Source organism: Dasypus novemcinctus, chromosome 6 (genome assembly GCF_030445035.2).
Source record: "Dasypus novemcinctus isolate mDasNov1 chromosome 6, mDasNov1.1.hap2, whole genome shotgun sequence".
In the NCBI taxonomy this organism is placed as follows: Eukaryota; Metazoa; Chordata; class Mammalia; order Cingulata; family Dasypodidae; genus Dasypus; species Dasypus novemcinctus.
Window position 1 is genome coordinate 94,830,193 of NC_080678.1, and position 24,699 is coordinate 94,854,891.

General features: G+C 38.0%; 1 protein-coding gene and 1 pseudogene across 1 annotated transcript in view; both read right to left on the bottom strand.

The window, feature by feature from the left end:
* Nucleotides 1-1,137: 1,137 nt before the first annotated feature.
* Nucleotides 1,138-24,699, bottom strand: part of ZNF25 (zinc finger protein 25) — a 78,364-nt gene continuing 54,802 nt past the window's right edge. The window contains exons 3-6 of the mRNA XM_012524089.4: nt 12,610-12,736; nt 12,224-12,319; nt 5,234-5,297; nt 1,138-4,748 (exon numbers count right to left, since the gene is read on the bottom strand). Of these exons, the coding sequence (XP_012379543.1) occupies nt 3,686-4,748; nt 5,234-5,297; nt 12,224-12,319; nt 12,610-12,736 (1,350 nt within the window). The 3' untranslated portion in view covers nt 1,138-3,685. The remainder of the gene's footprint in view (nt 4,749-5,233; nt 5,298-12,223; nt 12,320-12,609; nt 12,737-24,699) is intronic.
* LOC131278764 (CCHC-type zinc finger nucleic acid binding protein pseudogene) lies at nt 23,139-23,939 on the bottom strand (annotated as a pseudogene).

A 24,699-nucleotide genomic window follows, 5' to 3' on the forward strand; every position in this document is an offset into this window, starting at 1 on the left:
GACTATGGCCAAGAAAGTTTTGGGATTTCTTAAATTTGGACGGTAGGAACATTTCATTCTCATCAGCTAGAATATTATTTTTAAAAATATTTTCATTAGTTTAGGTTTGTTGTTGTTTTTTTTTAATTCCCCTCCCCTCCCCTGGTTGTCTGTTTTCTGTGTCTTTTTGCTGCGTCTTGTTTCTTTGTCTGCTTCTGTTGTCGTCAGTGGCACGGGAAGTGTGGGCAGCGCCATTCCTCGGCAGGCTGCTCCCTCCTTCGCGCTGGGCGGCTCTCCTTACAGGTGCATTCCTTGCGCGTGGGGCTCCCCTATGCGGGGGACACCCCTGTGTGGCGGGGCACTCCTTGCGCGCATCAGCACTGCGCATGGGCCAGCTCCACACGGGTCAAGGAGGCCCGGGGCTTGAACCGCGGACCTCCCATGTGGTAGACAGCAGCCCTAACCACTGGGCCAAAGTCCGTTTTCCCAGTTTAGGTTTTATTCTTAATAGATTTTCCACAGTTATTGGACTGTCTCCAATAAGTACTAATTAACTTGGATATTTTATTGAGACATCTCAGGCACTTAGAAAATGTCTTTGCTTTCACAGCAGATTTAAATAAAGAGCAACCTTAAAAGCATATCTATATATGGACATAATCTCTTAAACCTCTAACAAGATGGCATGCTTACATCAGGATCGAATAGAATGAAATATTGATAATAATATTTACCATGGTGAATTGAAAAGTTACAGCATATAAATGCAAAATGTATCTTATAAAGATATGAACCATCATGAAATATCATTTTAGGTGTCCATCAGTGTTAAACATCAGACAAATCAGAATGAAGCACACTTAAAAGGCTGAACATCATGAAAACTGTTATTTGTTAGGAGGGGGAAGTAAAGTGGCAGGATTCAGACTACAGCATTAGACAATTATATGAATAGCAGACAATATAATGACTTTGCAGGTTACTGGTAATGTAATGGAAAGAATTGGGTATTGTAAAATTTTTGTTACTGGATTATGTTAGTTTGGTGTGACATAAAGACAGTGTTTTATCATGGGATAGAAACAATTATAAAATAATACAGGGAAAATTGGCCATTGTTTTGATAGAAAATAAAATAATAATCAAGAAACACATCAATAAATTTAGACAATGTTTATTTCACACATTTACTGCTATATTCCATCAAGAATTTTGTTTTTGTTACAATTCAGCAAGTATAAAAACAAGTTTCTTTGAAAAAATAACTTTTATTTCTAGTGCCTAGGTTTTTAATATGTAAATATACTGCACAAAAACCACATTGCTGTATGCATTATTTCTGAAACACATAATACTTATAGAAGTATATCTCTAAATTGGTTGCAAAGTTTTCATTCCTAAATTAACAGAAAACTTCAACTTAACTAGCTTATACAATTCTAACATCACAAGAAGTTTCTAAATATTGTAGTTTAAGGTTGGGAAATTATGACATTATCTATGCTCTTTGCATTTTTCTGTTCTTCTACCCTTGCAGTTATAAGACACAATGAAATGCCATACCAAACAAGGCAGTAGTAGCCTATGTTTCCATCATCAATAAGGCAACATTTTCCCTAAGTTCTTCAGAATAATTCCCAAAGATATCATTGGCAGATTCAGATTACATGTCCACCATAAGCCAATAACTGGTAAGAACAGGATTGCCATGATTGCTTACACAAAGTATTTTCAAAATTATTTTGTAAAAGGTCAGAGAGTAAATATGTTGGGCTTTGTGGGCCAAATGGTCTCTCTCATAATTACTTAAGTCTGCTGTTGTGGCAGGATGGCAAAAATTGTTTTTGTATTAGTGTTCTAATAAAACTTTATTTATGGACAAAAATTTGAATTTGATATAAATTTCATGTCACAAAATATTGTTATTATTTACTTTTTTCCAACTATTTTAGAGAAATCATTCTTAGTTTGAAGGCTACAAAAATGGGCAATGGCCTAGATCTGATCTGTGGGTTGTTTGTCAACCCCTGATTTAACTAATTAGAATTTGTCTGTGTATCATTGTAGGGAGAAATGGACAACCAAACCAAATCAAGGCACTACCAGCATCAAAGTAGGGGATGAATGCTGGATAGCTAACCATTATTTTGCAGCATAATTTAGAAATAGTAGAAATTATGATGATCCTAATAGCTAACATTAAGTTCTTGTATCCTAGACACTGTTCTAAGTACCTTAAAAATATGAACTCATTTATGCCTCAAAACAATTCTAAGATTTTGTTACTATAACTACTCTTTCATAGAAAAGGAAACTGAGGTACAGAGATATTAAGTGCTTCAAAAGTATTAACTTATTTGTGCTTCAAAACAATCCTAAGATTTTGTTACTATTATTATTCTTTTATCGAAGAGGAAATTGGTGCAAGAGAAGTTAAGTGGTATGCTGAAATTTGAGCCAGGCAGCAGGAGTTGAGAGTTCACTCTTGACCACATGCCATGTTGCCTCTACAGGAAGAAAAAGGCAGTGAAGCTATTTTTTTACACAGCACTGTTTGTTTTTATTGTGTAGAGGGCACTAAATACTACTGTTTTAGCTGCTTTTGCTATAAATAAATGTGTTCCTAATGCAAAGTTTTGATGATCAGTTGAATATTTCACTAAAACACAGGGTTAGTCAGGAACAATGCCCATATAAATTTACAAGTGCCAATAAATAGTAGAAAAAAGAGGCATTCTAATTTTAAAAGAATATTGCATATAAAATGCATACTATTTTAATAGGAGTCACTGCTGGAGGTTTAACATGAAACAAATTCATATACATAATGATAGTTACTAAAGTAAGGTTACATATTTCCTATATATAGAACTATGGATGGGTTCCACATGCATATGAAATATACACAATTTATGTTTTATAGTACACTCACATACAAACATTGGTCCAACACAGTAAAGGATTCTTCACTTGTATTTAAAACTGTTGTCTAATTATTCCATTTATATGTGCTTTTAAAAAAGCTTCATATACCTAGACATTGTGAGGTTTCTCTAAAAACAAAATTGGAGTCAATCTTCTGGCATAACTGTTTCCCTCAGTATAAATGATCTTGAAATTTTTATTAGAAAGCATTCACAAACTTAAGATTTCTACAAATGTTTTAGCCCAGTATCAATGATCTTAAAGTCAATGAAACATCATTCCTTGATAAAGGTTTCTATATTTGTCACAATCTCTGTATTTATCTCCTTGTGTCCTCTAATATATGAGCCTGCCTTGTCTATTAAGATTTCTGAATATATAGGATACTGAGAGGAGTGACTTGACCATGTGAGCTCTTGGAGGTTTAGTAATGACTGGCCTCACATGAAATTTTCTACCATTGGTTTTACTCACAAGATCTCTCTCCTGTGTAATTTCTCTGTCATATAATAAGGCTTGATTTCTGAAAGGGTTTCTCTTATAGCTTTACATTTGTAGTGTTTTTGCCATATGTGTTATCTGATGCTTAGCAAAGTCTGACATATAGTAACATTTCTCCTTCTTTAGAAAGTCACAGGATTTCTTGTTTGTTGATATACTATGAGGAAATATGCCTGAAAATTCCCCCAGATTGACTACATTCATAAGATTTCTCTCATGTAAATTATTTGATTATTCTGAAGTATGACTTCAGACAGAAGAATTTCTCAAGTCATACTATTTATAAGCCTTTTTCCACTCTGTGTGTCTTTTGATGTGCAGTAAGTTTTGACTTCTGGATGAAGGTTTTTTCACACTCCTGACATTCATAAGGTTTCTCCCCTGTGTGTTTTCTCTGATGTATGACAAAATGTGACTTCTGAGAGAAGGATTTCCCACATTCATTACATTCATAAGGCTTCTCTCCTGTGTGAGTCCTCTGATGTAATCTGAGGACTGAATTCACAGAGAAAGATTTACCACATTCATGACACACATAAGGCTTTTCTCCTGTGTGTTTTCTCTCATGTTTGGTGAGGTCTGATTTATAGTAAAAGTGCTTTCCACATTTATTGCATTCAAAGGGTTTCTCCCCTGTGTGAGTTCTCTGATGTACTGTGAGGGCTGATTTCTGGTAGAAGGATTTCCTACATTCCTTACATTCATAGGGTTTCTCTCCTGTATGAGTTCTCTGATGGGTTTTGAGGTGTGAATTTCTAGAAAAGAATTTACCACATTCCTTACATTTGTAGGGTTTCTCCCCAGTGTGTGTTCTCTGATGTACTGTGAGGTGTGACTTCTGGGAAAAGAATTTCCCACATTCTTTGCATTCATGGGGTTTCTCTCCTGTGTGTGTTTTCTGATGTACCATGAGGTATGCTTTCACATAGAAAAACTTCCCACATTCATTACATTCAAATGGTTTCTCCCCTGTGTGTGTTTTTTGATGTTCTATGAGGTGTGGTTTCTGGTAGAAGGCTTTCTCACACTGATTACATTCATAGGGTTTCTCACCTATATGAGTTCTCAGATGTCTACTGAGAGATGAAAGGTGGTAGAAGATTTTCTTACATTCCTTACATTCATAGGTTTTCTCTCTGGTGTGAGTTTTCTGATGTATTGTTAGGTCTTCATTCCTAGAGAAAGATTTTTCACATTCACTACATTTGTACTGCTTGTCCTTTGAATGTATATGATGATGTATTATGAGGGCAGACTTCTGGCAGAAGGACTTTCCACACTCATTGCATTCATAGGTTTTTTCTTTGGTATGACTTTTCTGTTGTTTTGTAACTTCTCCATTCCTAGAAAAAAAAAATGCCCAAACTTATTACATTTATAAGGTTTTCTTTTTCAATCTGCTGTGCATATTTTCTGAATAACTCTGAGGACTGATTTCTAGAGATTTCCCCATATTCATTAGGTTCATAGTGTTCCTCCATTGTGTATGTTCTCTGAAGTACACTGTGGTTAAACATTTGGGAGAATGAATCCTTGCTACATTATATTCAGAGTCTCTCAAATGCTTGAACACTACTTTGTGTAATAAAACCCTCCTTAATGTAGAATTTAGAAGAGTCAAAAGAAGCTTCCAAATTTGAATCTCCTGATACTAGGTAAGATCTACATTATGAAAAAGGGCTTTCACACTTGGATTACATTCTTTGGAATTTCCTCCATTATGAGTTTTTTCATATTTAGCATTAACTAATGCTTTCTCAATTCTGGTACCCTCATCAGAACTATTTCTTGCAAAACTTTAATCTTGAAAATGAATTCTTGAACTTGCCTTGGCTTTGTGGCTTGGTTTTCCTTGTACTTTACTCCTGGGTCATCAATATTCCACAGATCTTCTACAAAGGAATATAACATTTAATAAGGTATAAATCTTAATACATTATTACAGTTATAGTAAAATATCCCCAAATAAAGGAAACCAAAAGTACAAATTTCTTGAATCCCATTGGTTTGGAAAATATATTAAAAACATTTTTAAAAATGCTGTAGGAGACAAGGGAAGAAACCTGTTTATAAGTCCAAGTACCTTTGACATTTTACAAATCTGATCTTCAAAACTTTGAGGGAAAAATTAAGATAAAATACAAAAACCAGGGAGCAGAGAACAAAGGATATTCAAAGACTTGATGACCAGGAATGTGAGACTCATAGTGAATGTTATGAGCCCACTAAGGACAATGACTAGTAAACAGGGTAAAAAGAAAAAATTACTAGAAAAATGTGTGGATAAGAAATAACAGGGAAAGATTAAATTGGATATAGGAGCTAAGGTGTAGGTCTTTATCCCCTCAATCCTACATTACTATGCAAGGATTCCTAATAGTTACTAGACTATAAAATTCAACTTTACCCATAAAAAATCAACCTAAATGTCAACATGAAAGTGACTTTCTCTGACATAAACTTTCTCACATTTAAAGTAATAATTCTATAGTTTAGTCTTTTACTCTATTAGCATACCTTTCATTGCTCCTTGGCCCTGTTTTCACTGGGAAATCTGACTTGGAAAGTCTTCTCTGGGGTGACCCTCTTCCTAAAATTTTCCCTCCAGACAAGATCAGCTAGAGATAATGGAAGTGTGGTAAAAAACTAAAGAGGCAAACAAAAACAGAACCAATCAAGATTCCAGAATAAGGAACAGAGGAAAGGAAGCTTTCTCCTGAAGGTGAAACAATTCCATGTAAAGTGACATCTTAAAAACTGTACTGGCTATCTAGGGCAAGAAATAGATGAATATGAGTTGAAACTATCTGATCAAAATAAGCACAGTGTATTCTAAAAGTCTAGAATAAGTTGAATCAAGCATCAAAGGAGAGTCTTAAGACAAAGCCAATAAAAAATAATATTCTAGGAATAACCAGCAAGATGGTGGTAAAGAGCTCCCAGAGTCAGTTCCACTACAGGGAAGTTAGTAAACACCCAGAGCTATCTGAAGCACCTGTATGGGGGCTGCAGGAAACTGGAAGAGAATCCTGCAACACCCTTGAAGGAATGGAAGGAGGAGAATGCCCATCTGCAGAGAAGATTCATAACTAGAGCACTCCACACCATGAAGGCCAGTGCCCATCCTCCACTGGAGGCACAGGCTACCTTGGGAGCTTTTCCCTGGCTGGAATTGGAAGCTCTACTTCCCAAAAATGGGGGAGGAAGAGATGGTTGGGCACTAACTTCAGCTACTGATTAGTACATTTGCTGGGCTAAAGTATAATCCTGGGAAGAACTAAAGTTTGAACCTGTCAAGGTCAGAAAGAGGCCAATAGCCATGATTTTAACTCCATGCCTGGCAGGAGGGGAAGTGGGGCAGACAAAATCACAGTGCTGGTAGGGACCAGCTTCTTTCTATCCAGGCATCAGCCCCAACCCCACCTCTGGCATGGAGGAAGCTGGGGGGACCTGTGACAGCCTGTCCGGGAAATTACAGGCCACACTGCGGAGGCCAGAGATCATCCTACTTTGGCAGCACAAGCTGCCCCAGGAGGTATTCTGTGGCTGGAATTGGAAGCTCCATTTCCCACAAACAGGAGAAAGAGACAGTTGGCCACGATTTCAGCTACTAATTAGTAAATGCAGCTGGCAAAAGTATAACCATAAGAATAGTTAAAGTTTGAAACTGTCCAAGTCAGAAAGAGGGTATCCACCATTTTAACTCTACCCCCAGCATGAAGGGAAACTGGGTTGACCAAAAATCACAATGATGGTAGGGACCAATTCTTTCACCTAGATTGGCCTGTAGCCCTAGCCTAGACTTCAGCCCCAGCTCTAGTAGGGAGGAAGCTGGCAAGCCCTACACCAACCTATCCAGGTAACTGCAGGTACATGTGGCTGGCACAGACTGAATAATAGGAAGTCTACCAGGGCAACTGCATTTATCTTAGACCTACACTGCATAGACTGCTGCCCATACCTGCAGCTCCATCCACGCCCCAGGCAGGGGAGAAAGCGGCTTGAAAATTCATCAGTCTCTCTAGGGAACTACAGTCTAGACCTGCACAACTTGGATTATTCCAAACAGCTGTGACTTTGTCCCTATCCCTGGAAAAGCAGAAAGTTGGAAGAAGATTCATTGGTCCCTGAGGCATTGAGGGCAGCTGGAGCCTCCACAGCTTAAAGCAACAACTATCCTTGGCTCCTACTGCACAACCTGCAAGGGAGAAAGGGCAGGAAGCCCTAAATTAAGAGAAAAATTGCACCCAGGATAAATACTCTAGTAAACCAGGTGTCAAGACACCAACAAAAAATTACAATCCACACCAAGAAACAGGAAGCTATGGCCCAGTTAAAGGAACAAGATAAACCTCCAGATGACAAAGGAATTGAGACAACTAATTAGAGATGTTCAAACAAATCCCCCTAATACATTCACTGAAATGGCTAAATACATTAAGGATATTAAGAAGACATTGGACGAGTACAAAGAAGAGTTTGAAAGCAGACCTAGAAAAATAGCAGATCTTATGGGAATGAAAGGTGCAATAAATGAAATTAAAAATACATTGGAATCATAAAATAGCAGATTTGAGGAGGCAGAACAAAGTACTGGAGAGCTTGAAGAAATGACCTCTGAAAGTTAACATACAAAAGAAGAGATGAAGAAAAGAATGGAAAAAATTGAACAAGTTCTCAGGGAACTAAAGGAGAGCAAGAGATGTACAAACATGTGTCATGGGTGTCCCAGAAGGAGAAGAGAAGCAAAAAGGGGCATAAGGAATATTTGAAGAAAATTTCACAACCCTATTGAAGATGTAGATATTCATGTCCAAGAAGCACAATGTATTCCCATCCAAAAAAATCAGAAAAGACCAACTCCAAGACACATGCTAATCAGAATGTCAAATGCCAAAAGACAAAGAGAGAATTCTGAGAACAGCAAGAGAAAAGCAATGCATAACATATAAGGGATACCCAATAAGATCAAGTGCTGATTTCTCACCAGAAACCCTGGAGGCAAGAAGACAGTGGTATGATATACTTAAGATACTATAAGAGAAAAACTTTCAGCCAAGAATCTTATATTCAGCAAGAATGTCTTTCCAAAATGAGGGCAAGTTTAGAATACTCACAGATAAACAGAAACTGAGAGAATTTCTAACCAAGAGACCAGATTTTCAGGAAATACTAAAGTGTATGCTGGGGCCTGTAAAGACAGGAAAGAGAGGACTCAAGAGTCTATAAATGAAAATTATATCAATAAAAGTAACAGAGTGTCAAAAGAGTAGTGAAAATAAAATATGAGTGATAAAACTCAAATATTTAGGAATAAATTTAACCAATGATGCAAAGCACTTGTATTTAGAAAACTATAATTTGATGTTAAAAGAAATAAAAGAAGGCCTAAATAATTGGAAGAACATTCAATGCTCATGGATTGGAAGACTGAATGTCATTAAGATGTCAATTTTCAAATTTATATAAATTCAATGCAATCCCAATAGAAATTCCACCAACATTTAAAAAATAAATTGGAAACATGATTATCAAATTTATTTGGAAGGGTAAGGGGTCCTGCTGTCTTCTTTAGGAGGTACTGGGAACTGAACCACTTATTAAACCACCATGTGGTAGGTGGGAGCTCAATTGCTTCAGCCACATCCACTTCACTGAATATTGTAGTTTTAACCACAGACCTACAAATCCCCAGAGTTCTCCAGCTTCTTCACCCAACCCTTCCCCCAGTTCCATGGATAGCCCAAGCCAGCCCTCACCCTATTCCCTCTCACAGACCAGCACCACTGAACCCAATCACATCACTGCACCATTGTCATACTTATCTACTGCACAACTACAGCCTTCCACCTTATCATAGATTTTGCCCATATGGGCATCAGTCTAACACCCTCTACTCCCTTTCTGTCTCCTGTAAACCTATCTTCCAGACTCTAGCTCTATGAGTCTGCTCAATTTGCTTAATTCATATCAGTGAGATCATGTAATATTTGTCCTTCAGTGCCTGGTTTACTTCACTCAGTATAAGATCTCCTAGGTTCATTCATGTTAACCCATGTGTTAATACTGCATTCCTTCTTACAGCTGAGTAATATTCTATTCTGTGTATATACCACAGTTTGCTTATCCATTCATCTGTTCATATTCATTTGGGTTGCTTCCAACTTTTTGTAATAGTGAATAACACTGCTATGAACATTGTTGCACATCATCTGTTTGTGTCCCTGCTTTCAACCCAGCAGTGGGATTGCTGGATCACATGGCAGTTCTACACTTAGCTTTCTGAGGAATTATAAACACACTAGAGGCATATAAGAGATTTGGACAGGCAGAAGAATCAGCAAACTAGAAGAGAAGACAATTGAAATCTTACAGAAAAAAGATCAGATAGAGAAAAGAATGAAAAAAATTGAGCAATATCTCAGGGATTTGAATAACAGCATGAAGCACACAAACATACACATCATGGGTGTCCCAGAAGGAAAAGAGAAGAGCAACAGAAAGAGTACTTGAGGAAATAATGGCTGAAAAATTCCCAACTCTTATGAATGAAATAAATATACATGTCTAAGATGTGCAGTGCACTCCAAACAGAATAAATCAAAATAGAACTACTCCAAGACTAATTAGAATGTCAAATGCCAAAGATAAAGACAATTCTGCCATAATGTATACTATATTGCCTGGTGGTGAATATTTCCTACTGGTGGCTATTTCCTTTTGGTGGATCTTCCTTACTTATTACTTAAATCAAATCATTAAAAATGCAGATCATCTTCTCCTATCATTGCATAAAATTGTTTTCCCTAATAAACCCTATCACAATATTTTTTTTTTAAAAAGACAATTCTGAAAGCACCAAGAATAAGTGATTCATCACATACAAGGGCACCAAAATAAAACTTAATGCTGATTTTTCATCAATAACTATGAAGGTGAGAAGGCTGGAGAGTTTAAAATATTCAGAGATAAATAGAAAATGAGAGAGCTCATGAACAAGATACCTGCCCTCTAAGAAATATTAAAGGTTGTTCTGCAAGCTGAAAGCAAAAGGTAGGTGAGAATCACTTGGAGGCATGTGGAGAAATGGAGAGTATCAGTAAGGGTAATTTAAAGGGAAAAATAAGATATGACATAAAAACTAAAGACTAAAATGGCAGAACTAAGAGCTACCTATAAAATAATAACACTGAATGTTAACAGATTAAACTCCAATCAAATGACACAGATAGGCAGAATGGATTAAAAAAGCACAATCCAATGTTTGCTGTATAGAAGACACTTACCCTAGATCCAAAGACACAAATAGTTTGAAAGTGAAGGGTTGGAAAAAGACATTCCATGCAAATAGTACCAAAAAATAAAAAAAAAAAAAAGAGCTGGGCTAGCTATAATATCAGACAAAATATACTATAAATGCAAACTATTATAAGAGATAAAGAAGGACACTATATATTATTAAAAGGGGAAATCCACCTAGGAGATTATTCATAAATATTTATTTACCTAGCCAAAAACATGAAGCAAACACTGGCAAAACTAAAGGGAGACTTAGGCATCTCTACAATAATAGTTGGAGACTTCAGTCCACCACTGTCACCAATAAGTAGAACATCTAGACAAAGGATCAATAAGGAAACAGAGAACTTGAATAAAATTATAAATGAACTAGACCTAACAGACATATACAGTACACTGAACCCCAATACAGCAGGATATTCATTCTTCTTATAAGTCCAAGGATCTCATGTTGTGTCTCAAAACAAGTCTCTATAAACTTAAAAAGATTGAAATTATACAAAGCATTTTCTTGGACCAAATGGAATTGTAGGAGTTTGATACGGTTATGAATTCCAAAAATAGATACTGGATTATGTTTGTAATCTGATCTGTACCTGGGCCTGATTGGGTTATGATTAGGGCTTTAATTGGGCCATGTCATTAGGGCATTGAGTCCCCACCCACCAAGGCGTGGGGACTCACACATAAAAGGCATGAAAAAGGACAGAGTTGGGGATTCTGATGTTGGAGTTTTCATGCTGGAGTTTGATGCTGAAGACTTAAGCTGGAGCCCTGGGAAGTAAGCTCACAGGGGAAAGAGAAGCCAGCCCCAGGAAGATAGGAATCTTGAACCCCAAAAGAAGGAAGACCCTGGAAGAGAGGAATCCAGGAAGCCTGAACCCTCACAGCCATTAGCAGCCATCTTGCTCCAGCAAGTGAAAATAGAATACTACATTAGTAGTATTCATTTCACCTGACTGGCAAAGGGGTTCATGTAAAAATAAGGTTAAAAACCTTTGATCTATTAATAGAAGGATGTATAAACTCTGAAATATAATTGATGAGAGGCATAATTATTTCTAAACTGATTTTAGAGTTAAAAAGAGGAAGTTAAAACTGATGCTGAAAATAAGTGTGAGGTGTTTCATCATTGATGAGAGAAATGACATTTGAATATTTTTATAAGCCAGATTTATAAACACTTTAATATTACAGATGTAAACTCCAATGGAAAGATGTGAGTAACTATGAATTCTAGAGGAAAAAAAAAAGTCTAAGAGAAGTTTAGGCAGTGATTAGATTTTATATAAAGGAAAGAGAAGTAAATCTATTTTTAAAAGTTAAGCAAAAAGGGAATTTAGGTGGAATGAAAATTGAAGGTGTGATTTATGTTTCTCACATAAGCAGATTAATTTTCCTCAGCCATTCTCAGACATAGGGTATTTAAAAAGCGATTCTTGAAAAATACTTCAAAATACAGAAAGCATCAACCACCTCCCTACATCCTAACCATGAGATATAATTCTTTCTAACTCACCAGGATAGCTCCAATGTGGGAATTCTACCTCTAATATCCATGGCTCTTTTCCTTGCTTCAATTTGAAGACTGCATTTGGCTTATTCACACGATAGCCTATTAATAGAAAAGATTTTAAAATGTTACAAATAGTTTGAAATTTAGGAACTCTGAAGGATAAGGAAGTATAAAAAGCAGAAAATGAAGGTTCCACTTGGATTTGGCATATTCAGTCTTCAGTGGGAAGTGAGGACACAATTTTTCTGGTACCCAAAATAGATTCATCAACTTTGACCCCTGAAACACAACACTAATATCATATAATCTGAAAGGGGCAATATATGTTCTAGCAAGTGGGAAATGAAATGCAAACTGCTGGGAAATACATATGAGGAAATTTTTCTCACCCACTGAGATTAGGTGACTATAGTTTTCCAGCATCACATCCCTGTATAGGGTCCTTTGAGCATGGTCCAGTAATTGCCACTCCTCCTTGGTGAATTCCACAATAACATCCTTGAATGTCACTGGTCCCTGTAACAAGATGCTTCAATTTAATATCAAGTTATCAGAATAATGTTCCATTGAAAAGACCCATGTGAACTAGTTATTAATATGTCGTGGTAGAATTTACTCTGAAAAAGCAAGAGGGGATGCTATTCCATAATCCCCTATATATACTTTTCAATATATATTTACTTAGTTCATTCTCTATGACTGGAATTATGCTGGAGATTATAAGAGCCTGGCATAGCAGGTGCTATAACAGAGATTTGTACAAGACACATCATGGTCACAAATGGGGATAAAGTTACTTGCATTTTCCATATCAAGTTAGATTTTATTAGGTGGCCAATGTGACTAATGTAAACTTTAGGATTAAAGAAAGAGAATTGACAAAGACAAATAGCAAGTTTAGGAAATTGCAAAAAACATAATGATATGAGAATAGGGCATAGGCCCAAGATTAGTTAGAAGATTATAGAGTGAAGTCAAGTGACAGAACATGGAGAAATTCTGAATTTGTCTTTTGGACCAGAAAAACATATTTTTCACATACAACTAATAGATGTCTGCTTATTTATATATTACATACATTTACTTATATTAATTTGTTAATTAAAAACTAATGGATTCCCCCCAGTGTGGAACATGACTCCTGGGGATGAGCCTCCCTGGCACCGAGGGATCACTACCAAGCATGAGTTGATGATGTAACTAGAAAAGGACCTTGAATAAAATGGTCAACTCAGACCAGCAGAATATCTCAGACTACATGTAATATCAGGTATTAAAAACTGCTTTATGACCTTGAATAAAAGGGGGAAATGGAAAGAACAAATGAGTTTATATGGCTATGAGTCTCCAAAAACGATTTGGGAGGTCATCAGAGGGGTAACACGTATGCCTCAGCAGGGTACCAGAGACAGCCAAAGTAGATAGAAACCCAGGTTCTGGTTCTCCTGAGGGCTACAGAGACCCACACGTTCTATGGTCATGGCAGATGGCTCTGGAGTTCAGTGCCATGTCAATTGGCCCTACTTTGGAGTTTGTGTTCCTGAGTGTGATGGAGTTGGAATCAGATATGACCTTTCTACACATGCCTCTCCTGTTACTTTTACTGGACCTATGGTTGGCGTTGGGGTTGGTGTATACTCAGGAGACCTGAATTTCTGGACTGTCCATATGACAGCCAGGCCCAGAGCCTCAGCAGACTTGCAACTCCTGCACTGTGGTTTATTGGACTTACCCTGGCCAGTTAACAGGGAGGTGAAGAGGGCAAACCACCACACCAGGGAGCCAAGAGTGCCTACAACTGCAAGCAGGAGAATTGCATCCATCATCCATGTGGAATCTAAGCCCCCTTTGATGTAGAGCAGGACTGGAAGTAAGCATCCCAAGGTCCACAGACTGGAGGAATAGAGTATGGATTAGAGTAGACTTACTGGTGTTCTGCTGTGGAACTATTGTGATTAGTAATGGAAGAAGTTGTAGCATTGATGTGGAGAAAGTAGCCATGGTAGCTGCTGGTGGTAGGGAGAGGGAAGAAGAGATATGACGTGGGGTCATTTTCAGGATTTGGAGTTGTCCCAGGTGGTGCTGCAGGGACAGATGCTGGACATTGTGTGTCCTGCCATAGTCCACTGGGTGGACTGGGGGAGAGTGTAGACTAAAATGTAGACTACTGTCCATGTGGTGCAGCAGTACTCCAAAATGTATTTACCAGGTGCAGTGAATGTGCCACGATGATGGAAAAGGTTGTTGATGTGGAAGGAGTGGGGTGATGGGGGTGGGGGGATATGGGGACCTTTTTTTTTTTAATGTAACATTTAAAAGAAAATAAAGAATAAAAAAAAGATCTTAGAAACAATGACAAAAAAATAATGGAAAGTGACATCTAGCAAAGTGGAAGGGCAGGATTTTCCAGGGGTTGGCCCCACCACTGAATCAACCATTGAGTTGGAAAGAGAGATCGGAATCAACCATTTTGCAGCTCTGGAAACTGATACATCACAGGGGAGTGCTTAAGGGAGAGGCTGCTGATTTTCCCTAAGTGTACAGGGTATGGGAAAGAGAAAACATCCTCTATTTCTCAGTCCACTGAGGTTATGGGGTGAATGACTCATAATCTGGGAACAGGTAGCTGGTGCCATGGTGGCAGTGGTGATTTTGCCTTTCCAAAATTTGAGGTAGTGTGTTTGGTTTGGTTTGGCAGTGCCCTGAGTAGTACAGACATTTGCCTCAGTTTTGACCCTGGGACTGAAGCAGCACATCCCTGTGGAACCCAATAGAATATTTAAAGAAACAGTACCCTTTTTTTCTCTTTTTGGAGCCATACTGATAAGGAAACCTTTGTCATGTCCCTGGCTGACTGCAAAGATAACCAAAGAGAAATTTCAATAACCACACAAAACAAGGAATATACACTTTGCAAAAATAGTTTGGAAAAGTCACAAATGGATGGATCTAAAGCTCAACAAGCAAAATCCAGCAATCCCTGAGGGGCAGGAAAATACTATTTGTAGAGTTATCAATTTATAATTCTCAGAATGTACAGTTATTAACAAAAAATTACAAAACATACAAAGAAACAGGAAGGTATAGCCCATTCACAAGAAGAAAAGACTTTGACAAAAACCATTTCTGAGGAAGTCCAGGCATTATAATTACTAGACAAAGACATTAAATCAACTGCCATAAATATGCCCCATGAGCTAAAAGAAATCAGGGCCAAAGAACTAAAGGAAAGCAGGAAAACAATGATCAACAAAATGAGAGTATAGGTAAAGAGGTAAAAATTATACAAGGAACCAAGGAGAAATTCTGGAGATGAAGAGTACAATAACTGCAAGAAAAATTCCCTACAGGAGAGGGATTCAACAGCACATTTGAACTGGCAGAAGAAAGAATTAGTAAAATTGAAGATAAAACAATTGAAATCATTCAGTCTATAGAGAAGAAAGAAAAAGACAATGAAGAAAAATGAATAGAGCTGAGGGACCTGTGGGAAACCATCAAGTGTACCAATATATGCATCACAGGCATCCAAGAAGAGGAGTGGGAATGGGGCAGAAAAAAATATTCTTGGAACTAATGGGAGAGATCCAAGATGCTGAAGTAGGGAATGGCAGACTATAATATTCCTCTAGAAACTTAGGGAAGGTAGGCAGCCATGCAAGGAATAAGGGAAGCCACATTGTTTTGGGGCAATAGGAGGGGGAAGTTGGTGGGGGTGGGAGGTGGCAGCTGGGCACCAGGGAAAAACAGCCTCACAGAAGTGAGGAATAGACCAGCCAGTCCCCAGGGAGAGGAAAACCACCTAGCAGGCTCTGGGGGAGGGGGAAGCTGGTGAGGAGTGATCCTACATGCAGGCATGTGCCTAGCCTGCTTAGGGTAGGGAGGAGTGGGGCTAAATGCCAAGAGAGTTGAGGGAGCTTAGCCAAATGTTTATTTTTCTTTTTTCCCTATCCCCCCTTTTTTCCCTCTTCATCTAGGTACTGACATAGAGGTCAACTGTAGTGATTGATTGGTGGGTACAAGCAGCTGGAGAGGAGTAGACCAGTGGGCTACTGACGGCCTGAGAGAAAGGCCTGTTTGGTTTTTTCCTCTTTTTCCCTCTTTGCTGGGATATCTGCAGAGAGGGGGGACTGGAGGGTGAGTGATGGGCCAAAACAGGCAGCCTGAGAGGAAAAGTCTAGCCAATCCTGGTGGCCTGAGAGGGAGGCCAAGATGTTTGTCTTATTTTGATTTTTCATCCCCTCCTTCTTTTTCTTCTTTTCTTTCTTCTCTAACCTTTTCTCTTGTCTTTTTTGGTTTTTCTCCCTTTTTATCTTTTATCTTTTATTTTTTTTACCCTCTTTTTTCTTATACCTCCTTTCTACTTTTTATTCTCTTTCTTTCCTTATTTTTTTTTGCTCTTCTTTTCTTCCTGCCTTTCTGCCTGTCCCTGTATTTTGTCTTTCTTTTCTTTTCTTTTATATGGTCTTTTATTTTAGTTTTCTTGTTTCTTTTTTACACCTTTTAAAATGTTATTTCTGTTTACTATTTTTCCCTCTTATTTGTTTTTTTGTCTTTTTCCTTCTTTTTTGTAACATTTTTTTCTCTTTCTTCCTTTTTTTTACTTTTTTATGGCTCTAATTTTTTTTCTGTTGAACACAGGCAACTACAAAAATATAGAATAAGTGGGACCAAGGGATAAATGCACTCTAAACACAAAACCAAACAAAAATAAAATCCTAGACTAGAAAGAGAAACTAACCAACTAAATAAGACCATCAAGATAAACAGATGCATAGTTATTAGCAAAAAATTTTAAGTCATACTAAGAAACTGGAAGTCATGGCCCAGTCTAATGAACAAAGTGAAAATAAGACAAAATATGAAACAATTAATCAAGGATGTCAAAACAAATATACTTATCAACTCAATGAAATGAAGGAAGAGATAAAGAATATCAAGAAAACAGCAGGAGAACATACAGAAGAAATTGTAAACATACATAAAAATGTAACAGATCTCACAGTGATGAAAGGCACACTGCAAGAAATTAAAAATAGACTAGAAGCAACTAACAGCAGATCTGAATAGGCAGAGGGAAGAATAGGTGATACTGAAGACAGGACATCTAAAATCACACAGATAGGAACACGGAAAGCAAAAAAGAAAAAATGGACAAACTTCAGCAGGGTATAGGGGATTGAATAACAACATGAAACACATAAGCACATGCATTATGGGCATCCCAGAGGGAGCAGAGAAGGGAAAGGGGGCAGAGGAGTGTTTGAGTAAATAATGGTTGAAATTTCCCAACTCTCACGAGGGACATTGATGTACATGTCCAGGAAGTGCAGCATATTCCAAGCACAATAAATCCTAGCAGATTTATGCCTAGATACTTAACAGATTGCAAAAGCTCAAGAAAAAGAATCCTGAAAGTAAAAATAGAAAAGACATCTATCACTTGTAACAATGCTTGATACAATTAAACACTGATTTCTCATTTGAAACCATGGAGAAAGAAGAGAAGGCAGTGGTACATGTACAGGCATGTATTCAAACTTATCTAATTCTATATCCAAGTTTACCTGGTTTCTGGAAAGCCAATTAAATGATATAGACTCTTTAGGCTTTGAATATTCAGAAAGAATGTAGCAATGTGTATTCAAGCTTACATCCAGACAGAATGTGGGTGGTATGTTAATTCAAGCTTACCTGGTTTCCAAACAAACCTCTAAAGCCTAAGAAACTAACAAAGAAAGTTCTTTCCATGCCAAAAGCATCACTTGACCCATGCTTCTAATTCCTCTGTATAAAAGGGACCTGGAAATCCTGTTCAGGGCTTGATTTTTTGGACAGAAGTCCACCAGGCCTGGCTGGCTGTTAATAAACATTCCTTCTCAGAAGAATCTTGCATCCTGGCCCTCAATACTGTGATCACTGACTTCTCTCTGCTGACACAACAGTATGACATAGTTAAGGTGCTGACAGAAAAAAACTTCCAGTCAAGAATTCTATATGCAGCAAAGCTGTCATTCAAAAGGGAGGGAGACTTCAAAATATTCACAGATAAACAGAAACTGTGAGACTTTGTCAACAAGAATCCTGACTATCAAAAAATACTAAAGGGAATTATCCTGGTTGAAAGGAAAGAACAGGAGAGAGGGTTGAAGGGAGTGTAGAAAGAAGATTATTGGTAAAACTAAGAAGTTAAAAATAAAAATAACATATGACATATATAAGCCTAAAGAAAAAAATGACTAAAGCACTGCCTTTACAGTAATAACATTGAATGTTAATGGATAAACTCTCCAATCAAAAGGCACAGATTGGCAGAATGGATAAGAAAGTATGACCTGTCTACACGCTGTCTAAAAGAAACTCACCTTAGATTCAAGGCGATAAACAGATGCATAGACAAACAGTTTGCAAGTGAAAGATTGGATAATGGACTTACATGCAAACAGTAACCAAAAAAGGGCAGGAGTAGCTATACTAATATCAGAGAAAATAGACTTTAAATGCAAAACTGTTGTAATTGAAAAGGAGACTATCTATTAATAAAAGGGGTCATCCACCAAGAAGAAATAACAATTATAAATACGTATGTATCTAGACAGGGGACCCAAAATACATGAGGCAAATTCTGGCAAAAGTAAGGAGGGAAATGGACCTCAATACACATCACCATTAGACAGAACTCAACAGAAGAAATGGAGACATTGAATAATACATTAGAGGACCTAGATTTAATGGACTTGTATAGAACATTTCACCCAATATTCTTCTCGAGTGCTCATAGTTCATTCACTAGGATAGCCCATGTGCTAGGTCATAGAACAAGTCCCAATGAATACAGAAAGATGGACATTATACAAAGTAATTTCTCTGGCCAAAAGGGAATGGAATAGGGAATCAGTAAAGGTGAGAGAACTGAAATAGGCTCAAATATATTGAAGTTAAATAACATATTCTTAAACAATCAGTGGGTCAACGATGAAATTGCCAGAGAAATCATTATCTACCTTGAAACAAATGTAAAGGAGAACACACCATATCAGAATGTATGGAATGCAGAAAAACCAGTTCTGAGAGGAAAATTTATAGCCCTAAATGCCTACATTATAAAGAGCTAAAATCAAAGCCTTAACAGCACACCTGGAGGAACTAGAAAAAGAACAAAGTAATTCCAAAGTAAGCAGAAGGAAGGAAATAAAAAAGATAAGAGCAAAGTTAAATGAAATTGAGAAAAAAATATTAGAAAGAATTAACAAAACCAAAAGGTGGTTCTTTCAGAAGGTTAATAAAATTGACAAACCCTTAGCTATACTAAAAAAGAAAAAATGTGAGAATATGCAAATACTTAAAATAAAAAATGAGAGAGAATTATATCCACTGATCCCACAGAAACAAAGAGTATCATAAGAGGTATATTAGTTTGCCAAAGGGGTGCTGATGCAAAGTACCAGAAATATGTTGGCTTTTAAAAAGGGTATTTATTTGTGGTAAAAGCTTACAATCTCAAGCCTGTGAAAAGTACAACTCAAGGTATCTCTAAGAGTTACTTTCTCACCACTGTCAGTTGTCACATGTTGAAGCAAGATGGCAGGTGATCTTTGCTGGGTTTCAGTCTTCCCCTCTGGGCTTCCTCTTCCTCTTGAGGTTCTGGAGGCCCAGTTTCTTCCCAATTTCAGCTGCAGTCTGGCAAAGGGCTTGTCTCTCATGGCTTCCTATATCAGTCTCAGCTCTCATCCCAAGGTCAGCTTGTAAGCTATCAGGCAAATAGTCTCTCTCTCCCTGGGGCCTTAGCTGTTTGAGCTTTCTCCTTTCTGTCACATGGCAGTATCAAAAATGAAAAATTTCTATATTCTGTGTGTCTTCTTGAGTGTCTGTCTATATTAGATCCAGCAAAGGGATAAGGACTCAACCTGAGTCAAGTCCTCCAAGAAAGTCAAGTCAAAAGTCTAATAACAGGTAATCAAATCAAGGACATCTCAGCTGAATTTAATGCAATCAAAGGGTATCACATCCAGAGCAATAGATTAGTTTAAAAATATAATCTTTGCCTTTTTGGGGATTCATAAATAATCTCAAACTGCTATACTCTGTTCACTGAATCCCCAAAAGATATTATAATAGTCCAAAAAAACCTTAAAGTGATTTCAGTAGCAGTGTTAAGTATGAAATCCCATCACAATCGGTTATAGAAATGCATTTTGTATTGGGGTAAAGTTCCTTCTGGCTGGAAAAAGAAATAAAAGGCATCCAAATTGGAAGGGAAGAAGTAAAACATTCATTATTTGCAGATGACATAATCATATATATAGAAAGTCTGCAAAAGTCTACAATAAAGATTCTAGAGATAAGTTCAGTAAAGTGGGAGGATAGCAACTAACAAAATCAAATATCTAGGAATAAACTTAATTAAGGATGTAAAGGACTTGTACATAAAAAACTACACAACATTGCTAAAGGAAATCAAAGAAGACCTAAAAAAGGAAAGAATATTCCAGGTTCATGTATCAGAAGACTAAACATCATTAAGACACCTATTCTACCCAAATTGATTTAGGGATTCAATGCAATCCCAATAAAACTTACAACAGCATTATTTACTGGCATGGAAAAACCAATTATCAAATTATTTATAAGGGTAAGGGGCTTTGGACATCCAAAAACAATTTAAAAAAGAAAAATGAAATTGGAGGAATCACATTACCTGACTTTAAAGCATACCACAAAGGTACAGTGGTAAAAACTGCATGATACTGGCACAAGGATAAACATACTGACCAATGGAACCAAACTGAGATTTCAGATATAGACCCACACATATCCAGTCAACTGATATTGACAAGACCACCAACCCCACTGATCTGGGACAGAATAGTCTCTCCAACAAATGGTGCTTTGAAACTAGTATCTCTAACCAACAGAATCAAAGTGGGTCACCATCTCATGTGCTATACAAAAATTAACTCAAGATGGATCAAAGACCTAAATATAAGAGCCAGTGTCATAAAACTCCTAGAAGATAAGGTAGGGAAGCATGTATGAGATCTTGAAGTAGGAAATAATTTCATAAACTTTACACCCTGTATTAGTCAGCCAAAGGGGTGCTGATGGAAAATACCAGAAATCAGTCAGTTTTCATAAAGGGTATTTATTTGGAGTAGAAGCTTGCAGTTACCAGGCCATAAAGTATGTTACTTCCTTCACCAAAGTCTTTTGCCATGTGTTGGGAGTAAGATGGCTGCCAAAATCTGCCAGGGTTCAGGCTTCCTGGGTTCCTCTCTTTCTGGGGTTCATTTATCTCTGGACTTAGCTCCTCTGTTTTCTCCACAAGGTCAGCCCTAGACTATGAGGTTCTCTAGGCTTTGCCTCTCTACACAAGACCAACTGCAGACTATTAGGTGAATGGCTTGTTTCTCTTCCAGGTCCTTCTCTCTTTCCTCATAACCAAGCTCCTCTGTGTGCTTACTTCCCAGGGATCCAGCTCAAGACTCCAGCATCAAAACCCCAACTCAGTCCTTTGCCATGTCTTTTATCTGAGTGCAAACCCACCAAGGGGTGGGGACTCAATACTCTACTGACATGGCCCAATCAAAGCCCTAATCATAATTTAATCATGTTCAGGTATAGACCAGTTTACAAACATAATCCAATATGTATTTTTGGAATTCACGAACCATATAGAACTGCTAAACACCCAAAATACAAGCAATGAAACAAAAAACAGATATATGGATCCTCTGCAAAAAAAAAAAAAAAAAAAAAATTGTGTCTCGAAAGAGTTTGTCAAGTAAGTGAAAAGACAGCTTACTGAATGGGAGAAAATGTTTGGTAACCATTTATCTGATAGGAACTTAATATCCAGCATATATAAAGAAATAAAGATAACCCATTTGAAAAAATGGGCAAGAGATTTGAATAGACACTACTTCAAAGAGGAAATAGAAATGGCTAAAAAGCACATGAAAAGATGCACAACATCAATAGGGAAATGCAAATCAAAACTATAATGAGATATCATCTTACATCTATTAGACTGTGAAAATATGATGCTACTAAAGAAAAAGAAAACTACATGAGTTGGAGAGGATGTGGAGGAATAGAAACACTCATCCACTGCTGGTAGGAATGTAGAATGGTACAGACACTGGAGGACAGTTTGGTGGTTCCTCAGGAAGCTGAGTATAGAACTGCCACATGATCTAGCAATTCTGAAGTAGGAATATACCCAGAAGAATTGATTTTTTTTCCCCCTTCCTCCTCCAGCTTTATTGGATAGTTTAAAATTACATTTCTATTTTCTAGGACTTCAGTTGCTTTTTCCATCTCACTTTTAAAAACTGATTACAGCAAATGAAACACAGTTGTCTAAGTGATATAGTATACAAAAATAACATCTTGATTTCTGTGAAAATACATTTCTCTGCAATTCCTGAATAGCTCCAAATTATACTAACTCTGAACATCGATGTTTCCTCTGGGTTTTAGATTTAGTCTTTGAAAATAATGTGTTCTAAACCTTTGCCATCACCATCTATACATCCAGCATCAACGCTGTGATTAAGGTGTTTCTGTTTAGGCTTTTATCTCGATTTCTCTCTTGCACAGCCATTAGCACGCATGTTTGTCTTATTTTGTTTCTCCCACTCAACTGTATGCTCTATGGAGGGCCTGATAAAGATGTTACTTGATGTTATTTAATAGCTACTGAGGTCAGACAATCCAAGGTCATCATTATGCTAAAATTAAAGTTATTTATGGAAGTTCATAGGCACTTCCAGAATTGGTTTTACCTCCTACATGGGAACATATTCAAGAAACCCAGAATGGGCTTACTGGTCTGACTCAACTCTTCCCATTCATTAATCCCTATTCACCAGTGGCGCAGAAAGGGGGTTCTTTAACAAAGCATTATACATAACACCTCTACCAAACTAAACATAAACTTTTTTTTTGTAGTTAAATGCAGGAAGTCGATTTTTTTCCACCCCTTTCCTCCTTTTACACGGCAAGTAAAGCTCACTGGCCTGGGAGTAGCCTCTATCTGCCAACCTCTGGCCAGTGAAGAGGATTCAGAGAAAATAATACAGCCATCAATCAGAAAAAGGAGGGGCGACAAAGGAAAATAATTAAGCTGTAGCTTCAATTGTGCATTCCCGTGCAAGGTGCCCTGACTCTCCACAGCGGTAACAGTTGACTTCACTTGTCTTGCTGCAGTTGATGGCTACATGACCAGTTTCACCACACCTATAGCGCTTCACTTTGGTGCAGTCTTTTTGAATGTGTCCAAATTCTCCACAAGAATAGCACTTCTGCTCATCCGCGTGGTCACAATCACGCGCCAGATGGCCTGGCTTGCCACAGTTGTAGCAGCACTGCTCTCACTCTCTCTTGGGCTCCTTGCAGTCCTTGGCAATGTGGCCACCTCTACCGCAGTTATAGCAGGCATCCTCCTGAAGATCACAATCCTTAGCAAGATGACGAGACTCACCACAGTGATAACAGATGTCTGGAAGAGATGAGGAAACAAACTGGAAACCTCTATCCGAGGTAAAACCACCTCTGCCACGGCTTCTCATTCCACGGCCATGGCCTCCTCCAGTAGGGCATTCCCAGGCCCAGTGGCCAGATCGTCCACACTTGAAACACTCATTGCTGCTCATGGCTGCAGTTAGATCTTCGGCGTCTGAGAGCACCCGCAGCGGCTGAGACTCGGACTCAGCCGGCAGGAATGCGACTGGCAAGGAAGCGGCTGTTTATTTTCAGGGTCCTTGCCTGCACCACACGCGGGTCTGCACATGGCCCCACACACGCCACTGACACGGCTCCCAGAAGAATTGATTTTTTAAAAATGTATTTCTCTCCCCTTCCCTCCCCCACTCCAGTTGTCTGTTCTCTGTGTCTATTTGCTGTGTCTTCTTCTTTGTCCACTTCTGTTGTTGTCAGCATCATAGGAATCTGTATTTCTTTTTGTTGTGTCATCTTGTTGTGTCAGCTCTCCGTGTGTGCAGCACCATTCCTGGGCAGGCTGCACTTTCTTTTGCACTGGGCGGCTCTCCTTATGGGGTGCACTCCTTGCCCATGGAGCTCCCCTACACTGGGGATACCCCTGCATGGCACAGCACTCCTTGTGTGCATCAGCACTGCGCATGGGCCAGCTCCACACGGGTCAAGGAGGCCCGAGGTTTGAACTGTGGACGTACCATGTGGTAAACGGACACCCTATCCACTCTGCTCCATACCCAGAAGAACTGAAAGGAGGGATGCAAACAGATATACACACACCAATATTCATCATGGCATTATTCAAAAGCTGGAAGCAACCCAAGTCTCCATCAATGAATGAATGTATAAACAAAATGCTCAGCTCTAAGAAGGAATGAAGTATTGACTTATGGGACAACATAGATCAATCTCAAAAAATGAGTGAAATATGGATAAGGATATTGAACAGACTCACAGAGGCAGAGTCTGGAAGATGGGTTGCC